Source organism: Chinchilla lanigera, unplaced genomic scaffold, assembly GCF_000276665.1.
Source record: "Chinchilla lanigera isolate Chin_1 unplaced genomic scaffold, ChiLan1.0 scaffold00017, whole genome shotgun sequence".
Classification (NCBI taxonomy): Eukaryota; Metazoa; Chordata; class Mammalia; order Rodentia; family Chinchillidae; genus Chinchilla; species Chinchilla lanigera.
This window is the reverse complement of record NW_004955418.1, coordinates 19,300-31,277: the sequence shown is the minus strand read 5'-3', so window position 1 is coordinate 31,277 and position 11,978 is coordinate 19,300. Positions and strand designations below refer to the sequence as shown.

Sequence of the window (11,978 nt, the reverse complement as noted above, 5' to 3'; positions counted from 1 at the left end):
TGGCCGCGTACGCGGCAGGTGCACCTCGGGCAGGCCTGCCGCCCGACCCGGCGGAGGTGGGGCCCTCGTACACCACCCAGTCCGCTGGAGCTGGAGGTGGCGCGCGGCCCTCCCACGGGGCTGCGTACCTGGGGGCGGCCCGCCGTACTTCCTCTGCCCGTTCACCTGCACCAGGCGCACGCCCGTCTCCCGGACCCACGCCTCCAGGGCTGCCTTGTTCTCGGGATTCACCCTCTCACACCATTGCTGCGGGAAGCAAGTTGGAATTGCGCACGGGCGAACCCCCGCCCTGCAAGATTTAGAGTCCCCGGGGCCGCCACAGCCTACGCGACCGCAGGGGAATCCCTCCGCCACCACCTACCTCGCACTCGCGTTTGGACTGCATGGCTGCGCTGCGGCCTCGCCGCACCCTCTTTATATGTTCCTCCCTCCCCCCCGCCCCACAGTGGTAGGCCTCTGGAACCTTCTCTGCCCTCTGCCCCAAGCGCTCATTGGCTGAGCACGGCCCCGCCTCTCGGGGGTGGAGCCGCACGTGCGCCCAGCCCTCCGACCCTCGGTGGAAAACTGGAAACTCTGGCGCAGGGCGGTGGACGGCAGCCGCCTGGTGAGCGGCTCAAACCCGGTGGGTGGACGCCACAAGCAGGAACCTCGAGGGAGCCCTGCACCCTGCGGTGTCTTCTTCCCTTTTCCACACACGAAGTGATCTGAATGAGTGGCTCAAGAGGTTGGTGGGGGAGGCCGACGAGGGATCAGTGACACATTGTTCAAAGGTTGAGGCATTTTATTGGATCTTTGGCGAAATGTATGGTAGGAGGGCATCTGTTCTGTTGGAATGGGGCTCTGGGGATGAGACGATGTTAGGCCTGTCCACGTAGTTCAGGAGGCGGACTGGCCTAATTACCCATGGCGTTCTGCAGAAAGTTGTGTAGTACCTAGTCATCTGCCAATCATAATAAAAATAAAAAAGTCTTTGTTCTGACCACTCTTCAGGTCTTCTTGCTGGAACAAAAGTGTGCAAAACTGTTTAAGCACAAATGCAGTTTTAGCCTCAAATAGTATCAGTCCCACCTTCCTCTGACAGTTTGCTTGGCTCAGCAGATGCAGAGAGGCTGGCTTGTTCTTCTTCTAATTTCCTCCACAAGGTCTTCTCTCCGGACATCCACCTGGCCACGACGAGGGAAGAAAGTGGGATGAGCACTTTCCCCTCCAGTGTTCTCTAGGGCCCTCCCTAGTCATCTGGTTTGGCTCAGCTGGGATCAGGACCCAGTCAGACACCCCTCCTGAGGAGACTGCCCCCTGGGAGCCAGAAAGAAAAGGGGTTCTGTGCATGCGGGGACTGGAGATCTTACCCAACACCACCACCACAGTAATAGATTAAGCCCTTAGATCCTTTTCAAGTTGGTATTATGTGTCAGGCTTTTGCTCAAGTCTCATATGGGCAGGGGCCTACCAACATAGCATACATTCCTTGCCCCTAAGCCTTCCTGCCTTCCCCTCTTACCTCTTCCCTGCTGGCCACTGAACGCAGCTTGATGACCCCGTCCTTGAGCTCCTGCTCACCAATTATGGCCACCAGTGGGATGCCTGCTTCCTCACAGTACTGCAGCTGGTTCAGTAACTTTGGGTTCTTTTTGTAGAGCAGCTCGGCCTATGAGGGACCAGGATAGAAGATAAAAGCTGGCTTTTGTCCAGGGATATAGTTCAGCAGCACAGCGCCTGCCTGGCAAGTGCAAGGTCCTAATTTCGATTCCCGGTACAAAGACAAAAGCTGGCTTCCTTCTGTCTTCAGGGACAACCCCCTGGGGGCCCAAGCTGGTACTCTGGTCTTAGTTCTACCCCAAGAAGTAGTGACAGAAGGTACTACGGATGAACTAGCACACTAGTTTTGTACCTAGCTTTTGTACAAAACTATGTTTGTGCCCAGCACACCCAAATCTCCTGCCATCATGGGGATTGCCTCCCCATACCTTGACACCAGCATCCCATAGCTCTGAGACAAGCTTCAGTCTCTCTTCTAGTAGCTTCTTCTGTGCAGATGCCACAAGCACCTGTGTCTCTGTGGTCCGCACCTTCTCCTCTGAAGCCTAGTGCAGGAGCAAATAGGAGTCAGAGAGCTGGGCTAAAACCATCACAGTGTAAAGCAAAGGCTGCAGTCAAGATTCGGACAGATGACTGAGGTCCACCTCAATGAGCCCTACCAGGACAGGAAATGGTTTTCTCACTTAGCAGTTGGGCATAAGGTAGCCCTTACAAGATTTAAGAAATCAGTTGAGAGTCAGGCATGGTGCTACACGCCTGTAATCCCAGCACTCAGGAGGCTGAGGCACAAGGATCACTGTGAGTTCAAGGCCAGCCTGGGATACATGAGTTCAAGGCCAGCCGGAATTACATCGTGAGACCCTGTCTCAAGAAAAAGAAAAAAAAGAAAAAAAGATTGACTTGTACAGGACTTGCCAGAGTAAGTAATCTAGCCAGGCATGGTGGTACATGCCTGCAATCCCAGCACTCGAGAGGCTGAGGCAGGAGGATGGTTGCGATTTCGAGACCAGCCTGGGTTACAAAGTGAGCTCAAGGCCAGCCTGAACTGCAAAGCAAGACCCTGTCTCAAAAAAGGACAAAAAAAAAAAAAAAAAAAACAAACCGAAAAAAACCAGAATAAGTAATCTAGGGCAAGGGCAAGAACAAGGGCAAGGGCAGTTTATTCACATTCAAGTTCATTTCCATCCAGCAGTTTATGGGTCCATAAAAACATTCACAAAGAAATATCATGAGCCCAGCCTGGAAATCAAAACACCCCGGGCATTCTAGTCCCCACCTACTACCTACTTGCCCATCCATGAGACCATGCCTCTCATGGGGCAGACCTCAAAGTGTGTGTGGATGAGGGGCCGGACTTGCGCCTCCCCCAGATTGGGAAGTTCGAGAGGGTTCCCCACCCTCCGCCCAGGTCGGGAAGCGGGAGCCAGCCCCAAGGTGGTGCCCCTTGATTCTTATGCAAAACTATTTTCAAAGTTCTTACAACGTAAGATATCTATTGGAACAATGATGTCAACTGAGAAACTTGGGTGGTGTCTACTCTAGGAAAAAGGGACAGGAATATTGGGAAGGATACCAGAGCATTCATGAGGATGAAATGCAACCAGTCATTTAAGAGCAGTAGCAACACAGGAGGGCTTGAGGCCATGGCGGGCTTTCCTGGAGTTATTCTAGGTACTGGAGTCAAGGCAGCCTGAGGGACCCCAAGGCCTGACGTATGCTTCTAAATGAGTGGCAGGATTACAGTGTGGTTAGGAGCCAGACACTACCTAGATTCAAAATGTTTAGTATCCTGTCATGAGGAAGATCTGGGTTTTGGACATAGCAGCCCAGATTCCTGATGGCCCTAGGAAAAGTTGGGTTCCAGAGCAGAGATCTAGTGGAGAAAGAAGACCAGAGATCCACAAAACTGGCCTCTAATGGGGTGAGACTATAAGGGCAGTGATCATTTCTTCTATTTCTCTGAGACGCTGCTCTAAAGGAAATCAGTCCACCAGGAACCACCACCTGCCCAGACTGTCCTGAAGACCTACCTCCAGTCTCTGCTCCACAATAGAGAAGATTCGTTCCACTCCAATGCTGAGCCCCACGCAGGGAACCTTGCGCCCTTTGGCATCGAACATGCCCACCAGCCCATCATAGCGCCCTCCAGCAGCCACACTGCCCACACCCAGGGGCTCTTCCCCTGCCTGGGCTGGGGTCTGTAGCAGCATGGCTTCATAGATTACCCCAGTATAGTAGTCCAGACCTCGAGCAAGGCTTAGGTCAAAGGAGATCTGTGGAGATGAGGACATGGTCAGTACCAGATTAAGATCAGAGACCTGAAGGCTCACAGGTCAACCAGGACTCACACCTGCAACCTGACTCACCTTGTCAGCAATGCCAAACAAGGTTAGATACTCAAATAGTAGCTTCAGATCTTCCAGACCTTCCAAGGCCTGCTTGTTTTGGGACAGTTTAGGATCTTGGAGCAGTTGTTCTACCAGGGACACTCCACCTGGGAAGACAAATTTGAGGCAGACCAACGAAAGAAAAAGGCAGTGGAGGTCCACCTTGTCACCTAGACTGCAAGCACATGTGCACATGCACACGTGTGCGTGTGCCCATTGTAACATTCAGTCTGTGGGCAGCGGGGTGGGTGCTGGGGAGCGAGACTGGGTTCTGATTCTCACCATGTTGCTGGACGTAGTCCCCAATGCGGTCGGCCACCTCAGGTGCAAGACCCTTCTCTGCCACCATCTCACTCTTCACGTCCTCCCAGGACACCTGGACAGACAGATGACAGTCAAGAACTCCTGAGCAGCTTTCCTGCCACAAAGCAAGTACGGCCCCTCCTTGGGGAGCAGTCAGAGCTGAAGCTGCCCTTTAACCTGGCATAATCTCTTCAGGTGGGCATGGAGACAGGTGCCTCTTTCAATCTTCTTTTCCTTTTTTATTTTGGTACCGAGGATTGAGCTGAGGGTCTTTGCACTGAGCTAACATGCCCAGCCTTTTAAAAATTTATCATTATTAATTTTATTTTGAGAGAGAATCCCAGTAAGTTGCCAAGTTGCCCAAGAGGGCTACAACCCTCCTGCCTTTGCCTCCCAGAGTACTGGGTTTACAGGCATGCACCATACCTGTCTTTTGTTTTTTGAGATAGGGTCTTGCTATATATAGCCCAGGCTGGCCTTGAACTCAACAGTGACCTTCCTGCCTCAGCCTCCTAAGTGCTGGGATTACAGGTGTGTGCTACCACGTCCAGTTATACAGTGTCTTATTTTCTATTTCTCAAGGCAGGGTAGGATTTGGGAAGAGTAGAGCCAGGAACTTAGTCACCTTGTCCAGCTTGTCCACTGAGGAACAGATGGTACGGAACTTGCTATCAGGAACACCACAGATGGCAAACATCCCATCTAGGATTCGCCGGTCATTGACCTGTAGGGACCGAAGGCATCGTGAGGAGGGAATCTCTTTCCTTTTACATGACCCTCAATAGCCTTCAGTATTTGTCCTTCTGCCAGACCCAGCTTTGCCCTCCCAGCCTTGTTTATCTCTGACCTTGACCAGGAAGTCTCCTATCTGAAGTGAACTCAGGATCTCACACATGATCTTCAAGCATTCTGCATCGGGGATCATAGGGTCAAATTGCCCAGCAATGTCAAAATCCTGCAGGGTAAAGGGGTAACCAGAGTTCCTCAGGGCTTCAGTGGCTTTAAGGGGGAACTTGTGAGCTCTGCTGGCTCTAGGAAGGCCTGCCTGCACACAAGCACACACTTCTTCCTTTTGCTCTCTGGCCATCAGCTCAGAGAAAAAGCCCAGCATTCTTGGGCCTCTCAACCAGTCCCGGTGTCATCTACTGGGATATTTTTCTTCTTTATTTTCTTCTTCCCTAATTCCTTGTACTGTGTAGGACAATTATCCAGTGTGAATCCTTAATTTTTCTGTTTATCAGAAGTTCTCTTTTCAGTCTGGATGATACGATATCTGAAACTGAATTTTCCCACCGCCTGCTATGATCCTGTCACTGAGGTTTAATAGGAAGAACACTGAACACAGATTGCCTGTCTTATCTCTATGAGCACTTCATCTGCTGAATATCAAGTTATTCATGTAAAATGGAGGAAATCCCTCTCCTTCATACTCCATAAGGCCACTGAAGTCTACATGAAAAGACCACAGAAAGCTAAAAGAGTATTTTCTGGAATATCCAGTTTGCTCAGAAAACCACAATATTCAATATATTCTACTAGCCTGAGGGGGGCCCAAGTTATGCATCCTGTCCCCACTTCACCCCCGGCTTCCCGACACTCACACACTGGTAGAATTCCCGGTACCGGCCACGGGTCATGGCTGGGTTATCCCGCCGATACACCTTTGCTATGTGGTAGCGTTTAATGTTGGTCAGCTTATTCATTGCCAAATACCGAGCAAAAGGAACCTGATGATAGAGAGTTAAGGAGAAAGCCCCTCCTATTGCTGTTTGGAAGTTATCATCTCTCACAGATGCTGGAGTCTAACCTCTCCCTGTGTGGGTACAACTACTATCAGTAAGATTAACAGCATTTCCGAGTATCAGAAAGAATCAATGGTGCTACTCCCACTGGGCAGCTGAAGTCTCAGAAAAATTAAGACAGTGTCTGCCCTAGACAATGCCAAGTACATTGGGTTGGGCAAACTGGACACAGCAAACCAAGGGCCTCATGTGGGATAATTAAGCAGATGATTCTCTGTATAACTTGGAGAGAAAGGAAATGTGTTACTCAATTAAGAGAACTCTGTCCACTGGACAGGGCAGGGAAAAAGTTTCCTGTAACCAGGGAACTGCTGTACAACTAGGAACTGGGCCCTAACATAAAGCTCAGGTCTCACTCAGGATTCACACTTCTAAGACTATGATTTGTTTAATCAAGGGTCCCACACTGGTTTAGAGATGTAATTTTCCTCACTGTCAAAGGCTTTATATTTAATCTTACCTATATCTTCCTGTCCCTAAATCTGAGGCTAGACATAGCCTCAGCCCAGTGAAGGTCAATCCATCCAAAGTCTCAACAGCCCATGTTTACACTTAATCTTAGTCAAAAGGCTGAGATGTGATGAGAGAGCCCAAGTTTAGAAAGATACAGTGAGGTCATAACGCAGGGACAGCAGCTCCCCACCCTGGTCCTTCAGGTCATAGATAAGCTTAGAGTCTTCTCCATACTTTCCAGTCAAGGTTTCCTGGAGAGGAAAAAAATGTCATAATCATCACAAAAACATTTATTTATTTATTTATTAAAATTTTTTGTTTCTTTGTACATTTTGAGACAGGGTCTTGCTATGTAGTTCAGGCTGGCCTTGAACTCACTTTGTAACATAGGCTGGCCTCAAACTTACAGTGATCCTCCTACCTCAACCTCCCAAGTGCCGGGATCACAGGCATGCACCACCACGCCTGGTGAAAATAGAACAATTTTTTTTTTTTTTTTTTTTCTTTTTGAGACGGTCTTGCTATGCAGTTCAGGCTGGCCTTGAGCTCACTTTGTAGCCCAGGCTGGTCTTGAACTTACAGCAATCCTCCTGCCTCAGCCTCCTGAGTGCTGGGATTTATAGGTGTGTATTACCACGCCTGGCTGAAAATAAAAAAAATTTAAAAGGTTTTGAAAACAAAAACCCACCACCCAAACATGACTAATTTTGACTATTCTACATTTTTGTTGAGACTGGAAATTAAAATCTACTGTCTCTAACTTAATCTGAAACTAAACCCATGGAAAGACCCAGGGAAAAGGGAGTTCAGGAAAAGGAAAGAGCAAGAACCAAGGCCCTGCTGGGCATAGTGGTATACACCTATAGTCCCAGCACTTTGGGAAGCTGAGGCAGGAGGATCTCAAGTCTAAGCCCAGCATGGGCAACTTAGCAAGACCCCATCTCAAAAAAGGACTGAAGATATAGCTTAATGTAAGGGCCTGAGTTTAACTCCCAGTATCACCAAAAAAAGTGTGAGAGAGAGATGGGGTAGGGTGGGGAGAGACAGAGAATTTACAGCTGGGTGAAGTGGCACACAGCTGTAATTCTAGCATATGGGAGGCTGAGGCAAGAGGATCTCCATGAGTTTCAGGCCAGTCTAGGGCTACATAGTGAGTTCTAGGTCAGTGTGATTACATAGCAAAAACAAAAACAAAAACAAAAAAAAGAGAGAGAAAATTTAAATTGTATTGTAAGTGTTTTATGGTTTTTAAACAGGGAGTGATACAATTTGATTTCTAATGGCAAAGAAACAGAAACTACCTTCATCAATAGGAGACTGATTACATGTTTATTCTTTACATACATATAGTTTGCATTTATAGAAAACATTCGTAGTATAGATATTGTAGAATTCAGTATAAACAGGAGTCAGAACAATTTCTTTCCTTCTTTTTTTCTTCTCTTTTTGAGACAGGGTTTCATTATGCAGTTCAGGCTGGGCTCAAACTCACTTTGTAGCCCAGGCTGGTCTCAAACTCAAAGTAATCCTCCTGCCTCAGCCTCCCAAGTGTTGGGATTACAGGTGTGTACCACCATGCCTGGCTAACATTTTCTATTCCTAAGAAGGGCTATCTTTTGGAAGCTGCTGGCCACCACCAACCAAGATAAATAAAAAGCAATGCCTCTTTCTCCAAGGTACTGTCACATTTTTTACTGAAAAAAATACCAGCCCCTTCCCAAGATAACAAGATAACTCTTGTTATCTTCTGTTACTCACAGACCTGTTCTTCTACCCTTTGGTTTCTCTTTACACATCTCTCACCTTTAGTTCAAACACAGGTGTGTCGATCACTTCTGCACCATGGCGTTTGAAGCAGCGGATGATTACATCAAAGACCTTCTCCCTAACTGCCATCTGCCGGGGACTGTAGTCTCTTGTGCCCTTGAAGTCAAAATCAGCCAAAGGACAAGGCATGAGATTTAAAAGAACATAAGTTCCAGAAATATAAAAGGATGATCTCAACAATAAGGAAAGCAAATCCTGCCCCAAATTTAGATTTTTCCTACAGGTCACTGTAAAACGAGTACAAATAGTTCCCTATTACTATAATTCCTATGAATTATATCAGCCTTCTAAATTCCATTTCTCTAGAATGGAATAACCAATTCAAACTGGCTCAACAAGTTAAAGTATAAATTTTACAAACAACTTTTCTTTCCCAACATCATTTTCTTTTAAATTCTAATTAATACTACTATTTGTTCTCTAATTTACTTTCAACAACCAGCCCGAAGAGAGAGTTTGGACAAATACATTTTATATAAATTACAGGATGTTGAGAAGCCACTACCTAAGGCTACTCAGCAGGCCTGTGGCAGGAGAACTCTGTTCTCCTTCCAGATTGGAGGTTTTAGTCTGAACTTTTAGAATCTACTCCAAAGTCTTTGGTCTTAGAACCTCTTTATGCTGTTATAATTAATTATCAATATTTACTGTTAGAAATTAAAACAACAACAATTTTGTAAGTATTTATTAATATATCAATGACATGTTGACACAAATAATGTTTTAGGAAAGTATATTTTTTAAAACAAAAAAATTAGGGGCTGGGGATTTAGCTCAACGGCACAGCGCCTGCCTGGCAAGCACAAGGTCGTGAGTTCGATTCCTGGTTCCGGAGAAAAACCAAAAAAACCAAAAAACAAACAAACAAAAAAACCCCAAAAAATTAGTTAAAAATGGCATTCATCACATCTTTGCAAATCTTTAATGTCTGGCTTACTAAAGGACAGCTATATGAGATTTTGTATCTAATTCTGTTGTAATATATTGTTCTGGTTGAAGTATATAAAGAAGATCTAACCTAACACAGCTATGTCTCCATAAAATGAGTTTGCTTGTTTTTTGCGGTACTGGAGATTGAATCCAGGGCCATGCTAGATAAGCACCCTGCCACTGAGTTACATCCTCAGCCCCATTTCCCAGAGTCAACAACCAATAACATCTGTTATTTCTATTTCATTTAAACTGACACTTTTTTCTAAAGTATTTTAACATAAATCTCAGACATCCTATCATTTTCATCCACTAATATTTCAGTATGATTTGCAACTGCATACGGACTTTAAGAAAACCTAAAACACTCCAATGTCGTTATTATAACCAACAAAACTAATAGCAACCCCTTAATACTATCTCATACCAAGCCATGTTCAATTTTCCCTGACTGCCTCAATAACATTTTTTTGTGGTGGCTTATTTGATTCAGATTCTAAACAAAGTCTATGGATTTCATCTAGTTGATAGGGCCATTTAATCTACAACAGTTTCATTTCTTTATTTTTCTTTTTTGTGGTGCTCGGAATCAAACCCAGGACCACACACATGCTATGCATGTGCTCTACCACTGAGCTATAGATCACTAGCGTTCCCTGTTTTTCTTTTCAAGTCATTTATTTGTTGAGGAAATTGGTCATTTGTTCTAATTTTTTTTTCATATTTTAGATCTGGTTAATAATATCCTCAAATGTGTCTTTTAGATTTGGTTAGAAATATCCTTGAGGTGTCATTTGTTGTGTTCCTCTGCCTCTAGTATTTCCTGTAGAACAGACAGTCTGAAGTCCTCATTAGATTCAAATTCAAATTCTCTTGGCAAGAATGCTTTATAGGTGGTGCTGTTTATTTCTTATTGCACCACAGCAATAGGAAGATAATTTCTGGTTGTCCTGCTTAGCATTAATAAGATTGATCACTGGGTTACGTGAGGATAGATTGATATATCAAATTCCCTTTTAAGTTTTTACATTATTCACTAGTTTGAATATGAATCTCATCACTGTTTTGGGATTTTATACCGTTTCTCTTTAAGCTTTGAAAAAGTCTTCTGTGTAGAAAGGAACACCTCAATAAATTTAGGAGCCCAAAGAATTAATCTTCACATGAGGAAGCAGATCATCGTCACTCTCTTTTAGTACTCAATTTCAAATACATTCATTAAATACCTATTTATTGAAAGGCACTTGGTCTCAGCCTCCCCAGCAAATAAAGTATATGAATAACTATGAGAAATCAGTGCAATAGAAGATATACATATATATGTATATATATATGAAGATATATATGTATATATACGAAAATACATATATAGATATAGATATATAAAGTGTCAAGGGAACCTAGATAAAGAGGTAAATAGTTCTGTCTACAGAACTTACAGAAAGTGGCATTTGAACTGAAATTCTAAAGGATGAGCTAGGAATCGCCAACTTCATTCCAGGCTACTTTCCTCCTCTATTTGGTTCTAGTTGTGTAGGTCTTCTAGTTCCTGAAAACTACCAAATCTCTTCACTGTTTCCAGGTTTCCAAACTTCTGGCCTAACCTTCCTTATTCTTTTTCCTTACTTATCACCTGCCCATCTGTTAGGTCCATTAACATGTTACTCCCTCGGGTGAGGTTTTCTCAGACTCTCCAGCCCCCTTTCGTTTTTTCAGAACACTCTTGTTAATTTCTTTCTAATCACAATCTGTAATTACATATTCATGTGTTAGACTATTGGTCTTAAATCTGTCTCTTAAAGTAGACTATAGGCCTATGAGGGCAGGCTATATTGTCAACCACGGCATATTCAGTGCTTTATACCATGCTAGGGACACAGTAAGCACGCAATGAGTATTTACTGAAAAAGGAGTAGCAGCAGCAGGCCAACTCCCCCGAGCACTCAGTTGGCCTCATTTCTGTCATCACTTTGCTATCCCAGAATGACTCAGAGTTCAACCCACCCCAGTGCCCAGAGAAACTATTGTTTCCTGTAATATTTCAGACCCTCCTTAGTGACCTAGTTCAGGGAAGCCAATATATGTGCCCTTGCTACTGGAGTTAGAGACTCTCTCTGAGGCCCCCTATAGGAATGACATTACAGTACCTTGGGGGTTTTGAGCACAAACTTATGTTTGCTTTCATCAGGGCCCAGCTGTGCCTTCAGTTTCAGGAGTTTTGTCACTTCTTCCTCGATCTGTGGAGGGAAAAAAGCCGCTGGACTATCGATCCGTCACTCCCTCCCCGCTCCCGGCCATTCATTCCACATACCTCCCTCATCAGAAACTGAGGCGGGTCTGTCTGCCTTGGCCTAGCCTTGCTTCTCTCGGGACCTACCGTAGTTATCTCAACACCCAGCCCATCCTTCTTCCTGCCAGCCCAATCCTTTCCTTCACAACCCTGTCCTCTGTCCAGACGACCCGGCTTCACGTCCTCGCTCACTTTGCCTGCACCCCACCTACTGCCTGGGCCGTACCTGCTCGGCGTTGGCCTTCTGCTGCTTGAGGCCCCGCACACGCTCTCCTTGAAGTCGCACCAGCTCCTCCAGCGAAGGACAATTTGCCATCCTGGTGGCCACCTGGAGCAGACTGCTGTCTGGACCGGCCTTGGGAGACCCAGCCGCAGTCAGGATGACTTCCGGCTATCGAGTCGCGGGCCCGCAGGCCTAGAGAGCCTCCGTCCGGTGCTAAAAATCAT

The 11,978-nt window shown here is 45.8% G+C and overlaps 2 protein-coding genes across 2 annotated transcripts in view; both read right to left on the bottom strand.

Annotated features, from left to right (window-relative positions):
* Nucleotides 1-483, bottom strand: part of Dnd1 (DND microRNA-mediated repression inhibitor 1) — a gene marked incomplete in the record, with an annotated part of 2,600 nt that extends 2,117 nt beyond the window's left edge. Inside the window, 2 exon segments of the mRNA XM_013513000.1 lie at nucleotides 1-246; nucleotides 362-483. Coding sequence (XP_013368454.1) covers nucleotides 1-246; nucleotides 362-385 — 270 coding nt within the window.
* A 280-nt stretch (nucleotides 484-763) lies between these two features.
* Nucleotides 764-11,932, bottom strand: Hars (histidyl-tRNA synthetase). Its single transcript, XM_005382006.2, has 13 exons — nucleotides 11,758-11,932; nucleotides 11,389-11,478; nucleotides 8,288-8,407; nucleotides 6,640-6,735; nucleotides 5,831-5,956; nucleotides 5,077-5,184; nucleotides 4,855-4,953; nucleotides 4,209-4,302; nucleotides 3,906-4,033; nucleotides 3,570-3,812; nucleotides 1,968-2,084; nucleotides 1,502-1,648; nucleotides 764-1,163 (listed from the first exon to the last, which is right to left on the bottom strand). Exons 1-13 carry the CDS (start codon nucleotides 11,845-11,847, stop codon nucleotides 1,092-1,094), a joined length of 1,530 nt encoding a protein of 509 aa, XP_005382063.1. The 5' UTR covers nucleotides 11,848-11,932; the 3' UTR covers nucleotides 764-1,091.
* Between the last annotated feature and the right edge of the window lie 46 nt (nucleotides 11,933-11,978).

Bases quoted from the DNA above. Each gene is read 5' to 3' on its own strand.
- Hars (XM_005382006.2), bottom strand. From the start codon at position 11,847: ATGGCAAATTGTCCTTCGCTGGAGGAGCTGGTGCGACTTCAAGGAGAG. The intron at 11,479-11,757 runs GTACGGCCCAGG...TTCCCTCCACAG, and splicing joins AGAAGGCCAACGCCGAGCAG to ATCGAGGAAGAAGTGACAAA. The intron at 2,085-3,569 runs GTAGGTCTTCAG...CTCCTGCACTAG, and splicing joins TTGTGGAGCAGAGACTGGAG to GCTTCAGAGGAGAAGGTGCG.